This window comes from Oreochromis niloticus, linkage group LG12 (genome assembly GCF_001858045.2).
Source record: "Oreochromis niloticus isolate F11D_XX linkage group LG12, O_niloticus_UMD_NMBU, whole genome shotgun sequence".
NCBI classification, from domain to species: domain Eukaryota; kingdom Metazoa; phylum Chordata; class Actinopteri; order Cichliformes; family Cichlidae; genus Oreochromis; species Oreochromis niloticus.
This window is the reverse complement of record NC_031977.2, coordinates 35,259,284-35,277,906: the sequence shown is the minus strand read 5'-3', so window position 1 is coordinate 35,277,906 and position 18,623 is coordinate 35,259,284. Positions and strand designations below refer to the sequence as shown.

Here is an 18,623-nt window from a genome sequence, read left to right as displayed (position 1 = left end):
CTGACACTGTATCAAAGTTGACGTGAAATCATGCTTTTAATGTAATTCAGTAATTATCTGTGCATGTCTGTTAATGAACTGGAATGCCCTGATTGCGTGGGGAGAGCAGGAATCACACATTGCTGATTAGTGCTTTGTTTTGATGGTGTTTCTAAATGCTGATGTGGTGGATAAGCTGCAGCGTCTCTTACACTCTGTGTAGAATAATTAGCTGACATCTGAGAGTACTTTTGGCCTTTTGTTACAGAGCCAACGGGAGCTTCAAAGCTGCTCTGAAAATGACCTGGAGATATTTTAAACTGTAGCTGAAGTGATCGAATAGAATAGCCCTCTATTGTCATCGTACATGTACAGCAAAATGATGTTGTTGTTTATGGTCAGAAGACAGTTTTGGAAGAAGACAGGGCTAAGACAGGCTGTGGAAGAGACCCAGAGATTGATAACAACTAATGGTTAGATGCAGAGTGGTGTGTAAACACATAGTGAGCAAAAAGGTGAGTGAAGAAGAGTCTCCTCTTCTTCATCTTCCTGTGCTATGTAGATTATTCATTTTGCATGTTTAGGTTCCACAATAAACTCATTTTCCTGTCTCTTTACACTTTTCAGTATTGTTCTGCATGTCAGCCCACACATACTGTTTTAATAACTTTGATAACTAAGAAAAACTGTCCCATCAAGTACAGTATTTACAGTATTATGAAACTTTTAAATTACATAGCCGATTTTGATAAAGCTGTATTGACAAAGATTTGAACAGCAACAACTACAACTGAGCCTTCAAAAGTAGACACACACACACACACACACACACACTGCTCTTTTATTGAAACATCTGTGCTATAGTCTGTAATACCGTTCAGTTGACAGTAGAGGGAGCTACATAATCAGTAATGGTGAGTAAAATCAAAAACCTGTGCAAAGAGAACAATTCCAGCACCATCATATCATATATATTTTTACAGACTATTATTTTAATCCAAAGACATGCAGCTTGTGGGGATAGGTTAATTGGATAATCCAAATTGTCACTAGGTGTGAATGTGTGAGTGAATGTGAGCGTGAATGCTTGTCTGTCCCTGTGTGTTGGCCCTGCGACAGACTGGCGACCTGTCCAGGGTGTACCCCGCCTCTCGCCCTATGACAGCTGGGATAGGCTCCAGCGCCCCCCGCGACCCTGGAAAGGATAAGCGGAAGCGAATGGATATTATTTTAAGGTGTTTTCTAGCGAGTGCTTCAGGTCTGCCAGCTTCTTGGTGCATTGCATTATGGGGGATAGAGTCCATGAGCACTTGTAATTCAAGTGAATTTACATGTTTAACTGATGAATGTCCTTGAACTTTTTATGTGTCTTAAAAAGATTAAAAGAGGTCTTTTAACTAATGTTCAAAAGGCAAAAATGCAAAATCATTAATTGTGCATCAATCAGCTAACCATTCACCTCAGATTCAGGGTTTTTTTATCCAGAGTAAAAGTGCTTTCTGATGATTGTGTGTTCTGAGGGAACGTAAAGTGCACAGTGACTCAGTTATTCGGGTTTCACTTGTTTGTTAAATCACAAAATAGTGATTTACAGACAAGTTTTGCCTTAAATTTACTTTAACATAAATAATCGTCAAATAGTTTCAGTTAAAAATTGTGGCATTAAATTTAGTTATGCTGACTTTTTAATATGGAACACTTTAATTATCACCAACATCAGACTGACAAGCACTCGATTGCTGTTTGATAATTCTCTTTATTTCCAATATACATTTCATTTGAAAAATATAGATTCTAAAATAAACAATTTCCCCTATTCTAAAAAGTCACAAAATGTTAATAATAATAAAAAAAATTGCATCAGTATTCCAAACACTAGGATTAACAGAAGGTTTTCACGTCATGTTGTAGGGTTTTGTCCGACACGCTTACACAGAATCACACTTTAAACTAATCACTCCCCACAGAAAATGTCCCGGGCGCTGAATCACATTTGTTTCCACTTGCTGCTGCTGACAGCTGTAAATACTGATGTGGAATATGAATTATGTCGTTACCTGCGTGAATTACAGAGGAAGAGGAGGGCTTATTTATTCACGTCTTTGAAATCTCTACCGCGGCGATCCGTACAGAGAGGCCCGGTGGTTTCAAATTAAAATTAAAAGCAAGAAAGTGCTTCAGTGCACCTATTAGAGATTGAGTGGGGAGATGGTGTAGATGGCTGTACTGGAGTTAAAAGATAACCGTGGGTTATTTTTAACCTTTTAATGTGGGTCATGCAAACTTTGAGCTCTCCATCTTTACCACAGAAACAAAACAAAAGCAGAAAACAGCATGTAAAAGCTTTTTGTGTCTACTGTTTGGATCAAAGTGCCAAGAGTGTCTGTCGCTCAACATTTAAAGTGGCCCCTTTGACTAGTCAGTGAATGAACTGAGGGGCTACAGTAATGACTACTGTAAGATAAATATGGATTATTTATCTTACCATGCAAAGGTAGTCTGTATTCCCCAGGAATAAGTATGTTAAAGATGCACAGGGTCTACATCCACCTGTATGTCCTGCTATCTGATGGAGTTATTAACATAAGATATTATTAATTTTATTTTATTATTATTAATTTTGTTGGGAAATTATGGGAAATTGCTCTCTTATATAACAAAGCTGCTAAAGTAAAATGCATGTCAGGTGAAAGTGGGTGTACAGGAGCAGAGCACCCTGCTTTCAGTTGTTTCAGTGAGATTCTGGAACTTACTGCAGTTTGGGGGGAAAAATATAAAATGTTTTTGCACTGAAGAAAAGAACATTTTTCTTTGTATATACCAAGAAACCTACAGCTGATCCATAACGGGTCAGCTACAACTTTTTGTTTTTTCAAACAAACTTTGGAGCTTGCATTTCTCTAAATACAACTTCTGATTCCTGCCTGATTACTACAACAGAAGTGAAGAGTTCAAAGTTAGCACGACCCACACAGCAGCCACATATATGTAATATAAGTTCACATAAACCTGAATTATCCTTTATAACTGGCCAAAAACAGATGAGCGGTCAGAGAGATGCACGTGGTCATTCTGTGGGAAACAGTTTGAAGTAAAAACATTGGAGCAAATATGGAGTTTGTGTATCTTCTGCCTCACTGCAGCAGACTGACATGACGTTTTAACAACTGTTTAAAGGATGTGTGTGGGTTAAACAGGACACACACATGCCCTGTGCACACTCTGCAAGTTCAACAAGTTCTTTCCCTCTGTCCTGTTATAGCCACTATAATGTTTATTATGGGGGCCAAAATTAAAATGCTTTCCCTGGTAATTAGAAATTTGAGTTAGAATAAAGAAAACTGAGTCAAACACTGACCAGCAATCAAAGATTCAAAGATGTGTTTGACAGCTGACGTGCACACGGGTCTTTGTGTGGATTTGAAGGAGATAGGATTGCATAACAGCGACCAATAAGGCTCTGAATTTAAGCACAGCATGGCATGTGACCGTTGTATTAAAGCCCAAACACATCCTTATTAAAAACTCATTAGATCACGTGTCTTCACATCATCAGATAATTCCAAAAACAGCTGAGAAAAACGAATAAACCTGCCGTGAACCGAAGCCGTCCCACTGCACTGAGCTTGCATGGATTTGATTCCTGTCTCCTCTTTTTCACATTGTTGCTTTAAGAATTTCAGACTCAATCAATCTCTTATAAGCCACTTAGGTAAAGTACTTTGTGCAGCACAAGCAATTATTATGATATGCATTTCTAGTTAGTTTAAGTTTGGCGGAGGAAAATCAGATGATTATGTCGCTGGATTGTTTTCTACTCGAACAGAAAAAAAAAAAAGAAATGTTACGAACACACACACAACAAAATCTTTTTTTTAAAAAAAAGCAAAACAACAGAAGAAAATGATTTAAATTAAATGAGTAACAAAAGCAAAAGAGAAAAAGATTCAGAAAATTAGAAAGTGAAGCAAGTAAAACTGCATCACAAAGTGAGAATAAAAATATTTTCCTCATCTGCACATACAAATGTGCATTGTTAATCTGCTATTAATTTACTTAAATATCTATTGTATTTCCTTCACAAGCTATGATCATAGAGCGAATCTCTTCATGTGAATCATTTCTACAAGAGGACAGAGAGAAAATATCAAAACCCCATCAAAAATCAACACATTGCAATCATTCATGATAAGCATTGAATCTAAAACAAGAGGTAGAGCTATAAAAACATGATTTTCCTGCTACAGGAAAATGTTATTAGAATAATTCGGTTTATATAAAAACTTAGACAGATGATATTTGTATATGTTTATATAAAAAGAGCAGGGAGGGCAGTCCGTGCGTGGTCAGAGTGAGCTGCAGCCTCGGTCGGGGATGTGTAGGAGGAGTTGCATAGAAGAGTATTCAGGGGTTACCTTTGTAAGCAAAGATTAACTGTGGAGCTGTGAGAGAAACGTGGTGAGGAAAGACCATACAGTGTGCACCGTAATGCTTTTTCTAAAGTGTGCTGCTCTTCAGAACAAAGTCTTGAAGTCATGAAGGAGATCTGAGTTAAAAGAATCATTGAAGGTCAGTAAAAAGAAAAGAAAAGTTGTGCTGCAGGTTGACAGACGGCCGTTCGGAGATCTACAGAGATGTTTCAGATCCTCTGCTCTTCCAGTAGAAGGTGTTATCATCGTCTGGGTCCATGTCTATTCTAATCTGAGGCACAGACTTCAGCGGACTCATCTCAGGACTGAAATACAAAAATAAAATATCGTAAGTACATGTTTGCAGACGTAGTGCATCAGTTATATAATCTAGGTGTTCAGGGTCGATGAAATGAAACTTTAGCAAAACTGACACTTTTTCACTTTGATATTCGGGGTGTCTTTGAATTCAGCCCTTTCATTTCTTTCAGACGACGTAGCATCCTTCTGTTCCTAACATGTTAGCCTGTCCTGATCAGTATTCAGTAGATATCCGGGATGATTTCAAAGTTTTCCTGTAATTTTTGGGAGCAGTGTAAATATGAAAGGATGAAGATCTGATAAATGCCCACCCAAAAAATCATGCTCACATCTCAAAGGTTGTACTCAGTGATTATTTGGCATTATTGCTTAAAAAGTACTTGGTTACTAGTTTGTTTAACTGACTTAACATTTCACCTCTAGGTCACTTTATTGTGGTATTTCACTAATACCTCGGTATAGATCTGATGGTTCCTGAGGTCATCTGAGCTCAAAACAATTTGCCTTCAGTCTTAGTGGGACAGGATTACTTTAACAGCAGGGTCAGCGTAATGTCATTACTATGATAGATACCCAGGACCGATGCCAGTAATAATAATGAGCACTTAACTATTAAAATGCCTAAAATGTTTTAAAGTAAGATGACATCAAAAAGCACCCAGCTAATTAACCCTAAAAGAAAACAAAATTGCTAAAAAAAAAAAAAAATTGATAATTTAACCTCCTAGGACCTGGCGTCCACATATGTGGACATCACATTTTGGGTTATTTAGACCAAAATACTCAATTTTGCTCTACAAGCACTTGATATCCACATACGAGAACATTATACTGCTACTGTTCTATCAAAATTTTAAATGAATATCCTCATATTTGGCTCTTATTTTTCTTAAAAACAAAAATAAGGTAAAAAAAAAAAAATCTGGTAATTCTTTGTTTTTACATTCATCGGGCTCCAATGTGACCAAATATCAAAGAGAAATTAAAAATGCATGCCGTGGAAGAGTTCGGGTCTTAGGAGGTTAAAAAAGAAAATCAGTCATGTGAACGAAGAGCACTGCGGCTGCGGACCAATTATGTCACTGGTTGTGGTTTGTTGACATCGCAGATGTCCTGTAATCACAGCTGCTTTTCACACATTGTCGTAACAGTGCTGATGAAAGAGGATTAGCGTGCGGGACGACCGTGGGCCAGATGGGGTGATGGAAGACAGCTTGACCCTGCATGTGCTCACAATGCGCAGATCCTGGTCATTGTGAGAAGTTGCGGACATGATGGAAAAACATAATCTCTCTTAAGCAGCATAATCTTTGCTATAAATATTTGCACATAAACAATACTTGTCATGCCTTTTTAAGACCGATTGTCCCCTTAAAGCTCATATCACTGGAACACAGTGTGCATTTATCACGTTTAGACTCACAACATCTACACAGAAGATTACTCTATGTTTCTAAATAAACAAAAACACTACAAAATGGCCTAAAATGCAGCTTAAGATACTAATCTCTTACAAGTCACAGGCAAATTTAAGATGAACGAGTCTGGCTCTTTTTTTTTTTAATGAAATCCCTCTAACCTCACAAATCCAGGCACCAGTAGAGCTAGCACACGCAGTTAAAGGTTTTATAGGACTACACCACGTGCACACAGCTGTTATTCAGCTGGTTGCTTTTGATAATCCAGCAGGTTATGTTCCTGCAGACGGTATACGTGTAATGAAGTTCAGCATAGCCAGACTTTGTTTGCATTAGTTGGCTCAATAAAACCTAAAATTCCAGTCAGAGATGATGGATGTCACAAAGGTGGTTATCAACTTTGTCTGTATGAGAGAAACTGTCATGAACTGGCTGTGAAAGGACCCAAATGCAGATAACATATAACACGGCGTTATTAACTGAATGGAAAACAATACAAAACGACACTGGGAAATTATAGGAACTAAACACACGGGGAAGCACACGGAAAAACACACAACCACGAGGGAGAACGCGACACTGAACAGAGGGAAACACAGGGCTTAAATACACAATAGAATGACGAGGGGACAGGAAACACATGGGGGACACAGCTGAGACAAATTAAACACAATGAGACAGAGGAAGCAAAACTAAACACACTGAACATGAAACGCAAGACTTTCACAATAAAACAGGAAACGAACGCAAGATTGACACTGGAGTGAAGGAAAGGCAGACGAGAGGGAGCGAGGGAATACAAGGGAACACGAGGGAAACATGGATAAACATGATAGACAGGGGAACATGCAACGAAACATAAGGAGGGAAACAAGACAAAAGGACTCACAAACAGATATAAAGACACACAAAGAGAGACACAGAGGGCGAAGACACAAGAGGGAATCTAATAATGCAGGAACCAAACAGGGAATATAGGAAACAGCATAACTAGGACTACTAATGAACCAGAACATAAACCATAATACAAAATATTACCAAAACACAAGAAACTCAAAATGCTGGGTCAAAGGACCCAGAATCATGACATAGACGTTGCAGAAATTTCGTAAATGTTTCGATTCGATCATAACAAGCATGTTTCAAAAAATAACTCGGGCTCATATATTTTACCACTCATTGTGCTCTCGGTGGTTCTGCACATTAAGCTCTCAATCTTTAACTACTGTAGTTTAAACATTTAATTATATTCAGTGTGTTCACGTCTGGCTAATTAAGCCGATGGGCAAATTGGCGACACACAGCTTGTCGTTTTGCTTTTTGCATTGCTACGGCACAGAAACTAAATCACACACAAATGAAAGTGTGAAAAAGTGGTACTTACATATGACTTTAACTAAAACTCATAAGTTACAGTCAATCTAGCCTCGTAAAAACAGATCCACCTCCATGAGACTGAAAATATGGGCTAATCTTGCTTCAAGTACACCCCTTGGGTCTGAACGCTATACTTTGGGACCTTCGTTAATATGTAGCTTTAATCTTATGTATACTTACTTAAAATAATAAAGTATTATCAGTGATAATGCAGATTTCTGAGGTTATCCATTAGAAAGCATTTTGGGTGTAAGTTGCAGCAGAGCGTGGAGAGCCATTCACAGAAGAAGCAAGTTCAAATCCGTCCAAAGAGAAAAATCTCAAAGGTTGTTGAAATGGATGGCATACCTGGAAGAAGGTATCCGTCTTTCAAAAGGCTTGCAGTTATGTTGCAGCTTAGGTTAGCCAGCATCTATATATGCCAGCTAATTTGAGTAATTTGAAGCCCAAATAATAACAGTAATTCCCTGTTCCGACTAATTTATTTATGACAAACTTTATTTATTCCTAAAGTTGGTAAAAATAAATTAAATCAAAAACAAAATAAAATATTAGCTCACTAAAACAGAAGAAGTCACACTGAAGGAGACTTGAGCTCCTTTATTTTATTTAATTTGTGAATGTAGCAGAGAAAAGCACAGCAAAAAACTAGTATTCAGAACCCTTTCACTTTTTAGCATACAGCATGCAAACAGCATGACAGGGCAGACAGACGAGCTGGCATATGGCGCCCAGCGCTTTGCTTCCCCTCGAGAAAAATACAGTTTAGCCATAGGTAAGCTAATTAGCCTAACTGACCTTTAAAGTTCAGGCTAGCATTACGCGTGGGGCTAGTTAGCGTGCCTCCTGACCTTTTGCCATCTTTGATGCCACTGTCATTATTAAATGCAAAAGGAAATTGGTGGAGGTTCTGTTTTGTTTCATTGCTTCTTTGCCATTTTGTTTAGTCTGGCAGGTGAGCTGCACTGTGACAGTCTGTGGCCCTCAGCTTCCAGTCTGCACACACTCTGATGTCCACACACACACGTCTCACCTGGACAAGTAGTTGGCCTGGTAGAAACGAAGCTGCTCAGCACGATGTGTGTCGTTCAAGGAATGATGAGGACTTGTCTCCTACGAAAAAACCCCAAAGAAAACAGCCATTAGCTCACAGGTGCCCATCTAATGTGTTAGATAGCCTCTGACGCACACTTTAATGTTTGACATCCTTTAAGACCAGTGTGTCATAGCATCTGTAAGAGCAAAGCAGCAGGTAAAACCAGGAATACAGTGTGGATCAAAGATACTGTAATGAATACAGCAGTAAGTATAGAAACCAGTCAGTTCATTTAATGTTGTAAATGGGCATTTGTTCTAATATTGAAGGACCAGTGTGTGGTACTGGGGTGATTTATTTTTCCCATCCAGTGTGTATCATATTTTTACCTGCTTTAAATGAGTCTTTAAAGGTTGTTCTAGTATATTTCTACACAATCCCAGACAAAGCTCAGGAGAGGGTCTGTTGTGTTGTATGCTATTTTATTTTATTAGGTGAAGTAATCATCAGTTTTCCTATAACATGTAATAATCAACACCCTCTGAAAAGCAGGGCTAATCAGTTAGCTCCAACCTCCAATAAATGCATTTAAGTCTACACACTAGTCCTTCAGCAAACACACATTAGTTATATATTAAGGCAAAAGTTAGAATTGAAAAAGACTTTGGTACATAAAGCTAAAGTTACTGTTAAATATGTTTTAAACAAGCAGGATCCACAAAGTCAGACTTAACTGAAAATGGAAACTGACGGGGGGAAAGAAGTTAATTCGAGCAGGACGATGTAGAAAGCGAGCAGCTTTCATGCATGTTTGAAAGGAAGTAAGGACAAAGAAAGGCAAAGAAGTAAAGGAAATTTAAATATCATGCAGTTACAGAAAAAAGGCACCACATCTTTACTAAGTACAGCAAGTTAGGCAGGCGCAAGAAGTAGTTTTCCTCCGGTGCTGCAGGTAGTTTGGGTCTACTCACTGTCAGAAGCCTTATCACTTAAGAAGGGCTCCTGTTCCATCATGTCCATGGGGATTTTAATGCTGGGAATATTCTCATAGTAAGGATAGTCAGACTGTTGGAGAGAGGAAACATCATCATTGGAAATGTTCTTTTTTTCTCTTCACCGGCTTGTTTCCAGCCATATCCAGTTTGGAGCTACAAGAAAATCAGTCATGAGTGAATAATTCAGAGCAGGGAGGCAGAAGCAGCCTGCCAGAGGGTCCAACTGGGCCCACTGCACATCTCTGCAAAGTGTAGAAATTAGAGCAAAGTCATTAATTATATTTTTTAATGCAGTGCTGTTCCTGGTGTGGCAGCACGATGATGGCATTAACACACAGGAGTAAAAATATGTGGAAATTTTAACATGTTTTTAAAGTCATGTGGACGTAAAATAATATTGTCTAGTTTTTAAAACCAATGCATATGAAGGTTTTGTACTTTTTATTACCCACTGTGATCTGTAAATTATAATGTAAATGTAAGCCCAGCAAACTCACTGAGGGTGGAAAAACAAGGGTACGGAAGACATCACACACCGCTCATCTGTTTTTAAAGTGATAGTTCATTAAATGCATTCAAAAGAAAGGGGGTGTGGCTTTCACCTAATTTACTATGCAATTATACAGACTGGGCTGCATGAGACTAGTTAACTAACGGTTACGTGCCCATAACTGTCCTGATGTGCACTGTTTAGCCTTTAGTCAAAACTCTTGCAATAAGATTTCTACTCTATGCTTCAAATATCTAAAAATGCAAAGTGCTCGAATAAAACCCACTGCATTCTCCGGTGCATCTCTACATGGTGAAGGGATGATTTTAGCATAACTTAAACATTCTCATGTTCATTAACTGGAAGAACTACAACCTAAAAATGAAAGAAATGTGCATAAACTCTGAGCTAGGATGTGCTGCTGCAACAGAAAACAAACAAAAGGAGTTAAGAATAAAGAATCTCAAATAAACCAAAGAGTGAGTTAGAAATGTAAAAGATGAACATATCCCAAACTTACGCCGTCGGCGTCACTGTCTATGCTGCCACGTTTCTTCTTTTTCTTCTTCTCATCCTCTTTCTTCTTCTTGTCCTTCTCTGGGATAACATCATCCAGGAAACTGAGGTCATGCTGAGAGAACAGGTAATCCATCCCCTTTCTGACAGCGACCAGAGCGAGGATCTGATTTTGAGATCATTCGTGGACAGAAAGACACGCCATCAGATTTTCAAGCATTAATTCTATCGATATTTCTTTTTTAAACATGAGCTGAAATCTACGTAATTTGTAAAATAAAATGACATGACATGAATGATAAATGAAGCCCACATGAACACGTCAAACCTGATATATCATTTCACTTTGATTTTGAAAAGTACAACAAACTTTATCGTTCAATAAATTTTAAAACAACATCCCGCAATATAACAATCCTGCATTATAACTGTTACATAAAGTACCGGGATAATCTCTGCTGATTTATCACCCAGATAAACTCAGGTCTAAGTACACAAAACAAACTTTCGAGAAACAATTTGAGCTTCAACTGAAAATGCATTTCTGGTCACAACCTCTTTAATTCTGCTTTGGTGAGCGTAATGCTCAACATAGTGCCTGTTTAGCTTTAAAACAGCACATTGACAGCAAACTCTCTCTTAATGAACTTTGCATTTAAGAGCTGTAAAAATATGTTCCGATATGAAACTTTCGTCACGCCATTATGAATCTACCCAATACCTATGTACCTAGATCAGAGTCCTTCTGCTGATGATACCTGTGATATGACTCTTACAATAATACTAAAAGATGTTAGTATTACTCACTAATCCCAAAAGGTTGGTTTTGTTCATCTGGACGTAGCTTTTTCAATGGGAGAAACATTTCTTACAAACAGTACATTTGCACAATGACTGAAACTAAACCACTGAATGAAGAATGGGCTGTGAGGTCAGTTCTTTGATCATTAATATGCAAACTGTCATAACTATTGATCAACAACCACTCATCAAAGCGCACGGAGCATTGATCAAAGAGTTGGGGAATGGCTGCAGTCACAGCATTGTCAGATGGTGACAGATGTACCCTTAGGCCCCCTCCTCGACTCAGAGATGGTCTTTCCCTTTTCACATAAATGGCCTCCTTGACTCCGCGCTCAAACCAGCGTTCCTCCCTGTCCAGGATGTGTACATCCTCATCATTGAAAGAGTGTCCACTGGCCTGTAGGTGTAAATAGACTGCAGAGTCCTGGCCTGACGAGGTGGCTCTGCAGTGACAAAATGTTTCTCACACTGAAAACGACACGTCCAGATGAACAGAATCAACCTTTTGGGATCCACTTACCTGGATGATTGAGCATGCATCAAGACATTACTCACTAATATTAACTAAAACTATACATTCTAGGATGCTGTAAACATCATTAGCAACATCTCAACACAAAGATGTCTCACCATGACAGGGAAGATGATGGCAGCCACGGTGGACTTGAGGATCCAGAGCAGAGCCAAGCAAAGGATTTGCATAAAAGTGAAGAGGTGGACCTTCCGCAGGGGAACGTGTCGCAGGTAAACCAGGTCCGGCTGGTGTTTCGCCGGCATTAGAAGCAGCTTAAGACGATCCATGAACTACAGAGAGACCGAGGTCCCAATTAATATGACAGAGCTTCAGTAACCATCACTGCTTTTCACTGGAACTAAAGTAGAGGAAACTATGCAAATCATTATTCTGAGACTTTTATTGATATTGGCTGCCGAAGGTACCCAGGCATCATATGAGGCATGTTTTGATTTTTTATGTTTAAGCGTGAAGCCTCAGCCAATCAGCTCCAGCTGGTATCCTTAAATTTACAGCATAATGCCGTTTATCCTACACAAGTGCTGAGTGACTAGCTCAAAGGGGGAAAAAGCAGCAAGACAGCTTGAGTTTCTCTGAGCACATCTGTCTGTGCTGATGCACAGATGGTCTTCTATCTAAAGAGCCACTGCACCTATGGTGTCACAGACTTCTCTAACACGAAGGAAACCAGAACAAACATGCAGCAGCTCTGACGCAACAAGCATAACATTACATGTGCTACTTCAAAGCTGGACCATTCTCCACGCTCCCCTCTGGGACACTACCATGCCAACTCAGCACTTCCTGTGTCTGTTTTTACCATTTAACCGCCCATTTCTTAAAAGGAAATGGACGGTTAAACAGCTGGGTTAGAATTTTCCCCCCAATTTTCCCTGGCTTCAAACTACGACTAGTCTAATTTGTGGAAATATGGTAATTGTAGTTGGGGTTTTTTGTTGTTGCTGTTTTGTTTTTTGAGATCAGTTTCCTTCTCTTTAGTCTAATTTTCCCGTGGCTTGTTTTTTTATAAAATAAAATGATACCTGCACTCCATTGAGAGAAGCGACCCCCATGTACAAGAAGACTCCATACAGCACAGGCATGGGGATGAACTAGGAAAGGGAAAAAGAAGAATGCACATCACAGACGATACTAAGATACTGCTTTGTATAGGAAACACAGAATAATTAAAGGTTAGTGAGCAAAATGAAACCACTCAAATTTGTCTGATTTGTTCTGAATTTGAGGAGTCGCCTATGAGTCATGCAGTGCTCTCAAAGATTCCCACAACAGCGTGTGGACTGTTTGTGTATCACAGCTCCAAAAAGAGAAGTCGTATTACTCCACAGCTGTCGGCAGTCGCAGGAAAGGAGAGCAGCTGATTACTGTTTAAAAGTATGAAATGACTTACTCACTGTCTGTGCTGCAGAGGGAACCAATGACAGCTTTTTGAACCCAGCTTTCACAGGTTGAATTTAAAATATGATATAATATATCTAATCTTTGTAACCTACTGATAGATTGGCTGATTTGTTTAAATCGAGGGAAAGCTCCATATAAAACTCTCTCAAGGAACTTGGCATGTGTTTGGCATGCAACTGTCCTAAAAAGTCTTTGGGTTGTAAAGTTTGTGAGAGAGTCTGGACTCTCGGTGGCCGAAGATCAAAGTTAATGTTGCTGCTATAAAACTCATTTGGAGGCTCACAACTGACGTCTAGCTGGATTAAAAAAGAAAAAAATTCCACTGATCTTTGACTTCATCCCCATAAGTATTTATTGTGTGTGTGTGTTAACTTAATTTTTATGGTATTGAGCGATCTTCTTTTGCACTGAGAGAACTGGACCTCATTGTCATTGTTCAGCATCTCATTGCTACAGGGACGATAAAGATTCTGATTCTGATAAGATAGCAGCTTATCAGTAATCAGTGAGTTTATTTATTACACAGGTTTATGGGCAGCCTGATAAAGAAATCCGTTTATTCTTTTAAATTTAATTTGACCAATGAAAACCATGTTAACAAGCAGAGAAGTCCGATTTCATTTTTGTCCTGGTAACTGAACAACAGGTTAAATACTACAGATCCTCTTCATAATAATATTACCCACCTGCCATATTAGACAAACTATTACCACTTTATTGTGTTTTCACTTCACTTCCAGTTTGAGTCGTTGCATTTTGATGCAGATTTGAAAAGTCACGTAAAAGCAACTGGAATTCAAACATATTAAACTGAAATATTAACTAATTTTGTCTGTGAGGGCTCTCGGTCATCCAGGTCATCGTAGCCTAAGGAGCTTGGCTCATGTGACTAGGTAGAGGATCAATAAGGGGTCCATCACCCTGTTGGGGACACTCTCATAGGGCTTAAAATCTGGGACTCTCCACCAGTTGCTCTTAGAACTGAAGAAGCTTCTCGGATGAAACACCTTCAAGAAACCTAAAGAAGTCCAGATGCTTTTCTTTCCAAGCTCCTCAGACATTAACTGTGGGGGTTTTTTGCATTTTTTGCAGGAGCAAAGTGTGAATTAGCATGGCCTTTGTTCAGAGATGGCGACGAAGCCAAGTTAAACTGCCTTTATATTGTTTAACTTTGTGCAGTATAACTAAAGAGAACTTTTTAGCATTTTTGTCAATCACATTTGAGCAGTACTTGCATTGTATGTCTCTAGATCTATTAAAAATGTATTGTTGTTTGTTGATCTCTAGTCAGAGGCTTGAAAATAAATTCAAACTCCTCCCAGAGCTGTTACCAACATGGCCGCTACGTGGTAAGACCTGCTTCTAGAAGGACATTGATTAAACTCATAAACCGTTTAAAACTGGCATGCCAAGTTAACAAATCAATCACAAGACAAGAAATAAAAGCAATATCTGATTGATTACCTTTAAAACTGGAGCCATAAACACAGACAGTCCTGTGAGGATGAACACGCACACACCGGTGACCCTCTGCTCTCTGCAAAAAGACAGAAAAATACATTTTACACGAGAACAAAACTGCAGCATCTGAGCTGTCTGCTTGCTATAAAGTCGTGTTTTGAAGCAGCCTGGCAGTCAGTTGCCAATTCGTAAATTAGTTTAGCCAAGAAAAAAAAAAACAGCAGGAGTGCTTGCAGAGGGTTCAGAGTTAGTGTGGATGTTTTGGTGTTACGGTTTGTTAGCTCAGCTTACAGCTGACACATCAGGAGGCCGGGGAGGACATCAGACATGAAAACAATCAAAATCCCTTTAAAACTAAAATGAACACAAAGGAAGAACCAGGCAAGTGGCTGAAAATAAAACATGTTAATACTGCCAATAAAATCGATTCATTTAAATACAGATAATCATTAAAAACCTGAGATGACAAGAAAAAAAGAACATTTGTTAAAGTGTTGTCTCACAATGCTTTTTCTGAAATATTTATTGAGACCAAACACTGAATGAACAATATTGACCAGCTAGGATCAACAAGCCAACAGCAATATGTGTTTATTAGAATCGAATGGTAATAGTGATCGAGACACTCGACTGATGCAGAGATTTTGTGCATAAAAACACAGACGTAACTTCCAGGTCAGAAAAATGAAGCCAACGTTGATGTGCTTTAAGCCTGCGTTCTATCTGAAGGCCACCAGATGGCGATAGATGTGGTTGCAAAGAAGCCTGTGGTCCTATAGCACTCTATGGACAAACACCTTTCTGTCATGACCTCTGTGAACACTGTTGTGATGAGTTTATGGGCTCAGTCGAACAAATTAGAGTCTGTTTCATAAATCCTGGTAATAACATGTTTCACAGTGGAGGAATACCTGTCAGTTAAAGGTCATTAACAATGAGCATATGGTTTTATATTCAGAGTGATCGGCTACAGAAATCTGAGGCTTCAAACTGCCTCTGATCAGCAGCCACAGCTGCAACATCTGTCATTGAGTCCTTCAACATGAATCTACCAGAAGTAGGCAGGGATATCTTTAGCTGCTTATTTCCTAATCAGTTAAAAAATTAAAACTAAGACTAAACAGCTAATCAAACAGTAAGAAATCGAAACAAGTGTGGCTAATTTGAGAACAGCCTTCTTTTCTTGTTCACATGACATATGTGCTAAGAAAACAAAAGAAATTCTCAAGTTTAACTCATGAGCCAATTCAACATGTTGTCAGCGTAACTATTTTTGAGGCAGGTTTTTGCTTCTGTGTTCATCACATCTCAAAATGATTCATTGTTGCTACAACACTCGGGCCATCTACAGAGCACTTCGTGTTTGAGCAGCTACGTCTGAGCTGTGTTTTATCAAAGCACGAGTCCTTCTTCATGGACCTTCCAGTTTAAACCACAATCCTTCATCTGAAAGCATTTAATTCCATTTTCAATTTAGTGCATGAAATATCTGAAAGATTCCCGAATTTTATCCATTTACTGCTCTTTGATGCATGTTGACCAAACCTAACCAAGTGATTCTGCCTTCTTCTTACTGGAATCTCCCCCACAGATCAGATGTAAAAGTCATTCATTTCTTACAGTCAAAACAAAACTGTCATCGGGCTGTATGTGACCAGAAAGTGGGCGTCTTCCTAACAAGCATTGCTCTTACCTCACACCCAGGAACTTTGGCTGCTCTCCGGGAGCCGATGTTTCAGTCTCCATCTTCAAACTGTCGATGTGAGCGATGGAGATGACGGTGGCGGCCACGTACCACGGCAGACCCATGAAGGAGCAAATTATTAGCAGAACAGCCACCCAAAACAGATCCAGATGGTAACCTGCCCCTTTCTGGTACAGACAACAAACAAGGTCAGAGGTAATGTGTGTGTATGTTCAGGCATGGCAGTAAGCAGAGCACAGCTGCAGATACAGGCAGACCTAAAACCCTGAACACTGCTCATTTATGGTTTGTTTGCTGAATAATAAGACAGAAGAACCAAAACGCTGCTCCATCATTTATTGTTTAAAGAGGCACATTACCCCGCTGAAATCAAAGAATACTATTGGTCTACTTCAGCAGTTACTCCCTAAGAATAACAGGTCGTACTGTTGTGACATCTCTCTCACTCCTATGAGAAGAATGATGTTTAGCTCCAGTGTGAAGGGATCCAGTGTTCTAGAGCAGGGGTGCCAAACTCATTTACATTGTGGCCCATCTTGATCTCAGGTGGGCCAGACCAGTCGTCTGTGTCAACATGAAGGTGTTTAGAGATATTTAATATAAAAAAGTTTAACCAAACACATCCTGTAATTATAAAACAGAGTGTTGTTAATTGAGTGATTGTCCTTTTTTTGTTTTTTTACAGTGAACTCACTGTAAAAATCATCATTTCTATAGTCGATAGTGAAAACACAGGAACTTTCTTAATTGTTTGTCTAACACTTTTTTACTTTGTTGTAGTATGAAGGGACATGGGGGAGGTCTTTATCAGTAGGAAAAGCTGTAAAACCTTTGAAAATATAGAGAAAATGCAAAAATTTATGCCCTTCTTCACATTTTCAAAAGCCGTCCGGTGCGCCAGATTGGAGTTTATGGCAGGCCGATTCTGGCCCCCGGGCCTTATGTTTAACACCCCTGTTATAATGGAGGGACTGTAGTTTGTTATGTGAAATACATTAAAAGTTCCATACATCATAAAAGAGAAACCAAATGATGGATTTGTCAGTATTTAGACAGCAACTACGCAACACTTCACAAAGCTCATCCTGTCAGAAAGATTTCTGACTCACCTTTAGCTTGTGCTCCTTCCTGTTGACAATCACAGCAGTAATCTGTTGGTCCATAAAGATCAGGATGGTGACCAGAAGGGCAGGAAGAGCAGACGCCAGATAAACCCACCAGGGGTTTCCTCCAAATAGGGACACAAACCAGCCCCGGTTTGGACTTGTTGGCTATAAGGAGAGAAGACAGAAACGTCAGCATGTGCTGAAAATACACAGAGTCAGTCCATTAGATTTAAATTGTACACATCCCTGCAAAGGCAAAGCTTCAGGTTTAGTACCATGTTTAAGGAACTACAATGCCTCTACAAGCTACGCTACTACTGCTACTTCCTGTCCATTAAACATGTTCATTTAAACACCAGAAAACGTCTTTGTTTTGTTAAACTGTCCCTGAAACTGCAAGTCATCATCATAGACTGTATATAAAAGATGGCCAGTCAGCATAAGCGGCTACAGCCAGTGGTGTAGCACTTTGTACCGGGGTTCATCTTTCACTAAAAGCAGCCACTCTAATTATGCACAACCTGAACTTTAACAGGACAATTTAACAAGAGTTTATTGTTGCTTCAGGTTTCATAAAGCCATACATAACTAATATGGACTTTAATTTCTCTGGGTGGAGGAGAGACTCACTTTGAATTCACTTGGCACAAGAAGTTTAGGCGTATCAACCCCTATGAGCATATCAACTCCACAGAAGATAAGAATGGCCAAGATGATGGCAAAGTCACTGATGAGTTTTCGCACCTGAATGAAAAGAAAACACAAAGAGACTCTGAAACCTGCTGATCCACAAACAGGTGGAAATTTCATTTAGTTCCTTCACGCGTGGCTTGTTCATTTAAATTAGCTCAGCACGCTGACTCACAGTGGTGGGGAAAAACGGGCTTGTCTTGAACTTTTTTAGAAACATGGAGCAGGTGTAAGTGCCAAAGAACAATATGAAGGACATGAGGGTGATGTCTGGGACAAAGTCGCAGGCTTTCCCCACCAGCTCTCCATTATACTTCAAACACTCGGTCCTAGAGAGGGACGACCACGTGGCATTCGATGGCTGCGTGAGAGAAACAAAC

General features: G+C 39.3%; 1 protein-coding gene across 5 annotated transcripts in view; it reads right to left on the bottom strand.

The window, feature by feature from the left end:
- Positions 1-1,715: 1,715 nt before the first annotated feature.
- slc4a4a (solute carrier family 4 member 4a) overlaps positions 1,716-18,623 on the bottom strand; it is a 61,849-nt gene continuing 44,941 nt past the window's right edge. For 3 of the 5 annotated variants that reach the window (XM_013270916.3, XM_005451543.4, XM_005451544.4), the window contains exons 17-26: positions 18,419-18,604; positions 18,184-18,297; positions 17,557-17,718; positions 16,436-16,614; positions 14,746-14,818; positions 12,903-12,971; positions 11,976-12,149; positions 10,546-10,707; positions 8,538-8,617; positions 1,716-4,714 (exon numbers count right to left, since the gene is read on the bottom strand). In XM_013270916.3, the coding sequence (XP_013126370.1) occupies positions 4,606-4,714; positions 8,538-8,617; positions 10,546-10,707; positions 11,976-12,149; positions 12,903-12,971; positions 14,746-14,818; positions 16,436-16,614; positions 17,557-17,718; positions 18,184-18,297; positions 18,419-18,604 (1,308 nt within the window). In that variant the 3' untranslated portion in view covers positions 1,716-4,605. Of the gene's footprint in view, positions 4,715-8,537; positions 8,618-9,511; positions 9,606-10,545; positions 10,708-11,975; positions 12,150-12,902; positions 12,972-14,745; positions 14,819-16,435; positions 16,615-17,556; positions 17,719-18,183; positions 18,298-18,418; positions 18,605-18,623 lie in introns of all 5 variants that reach the window. The other 2 variants (XM_003444476.5, XM_013270917.3) reach the window with 1 other exon arrangement.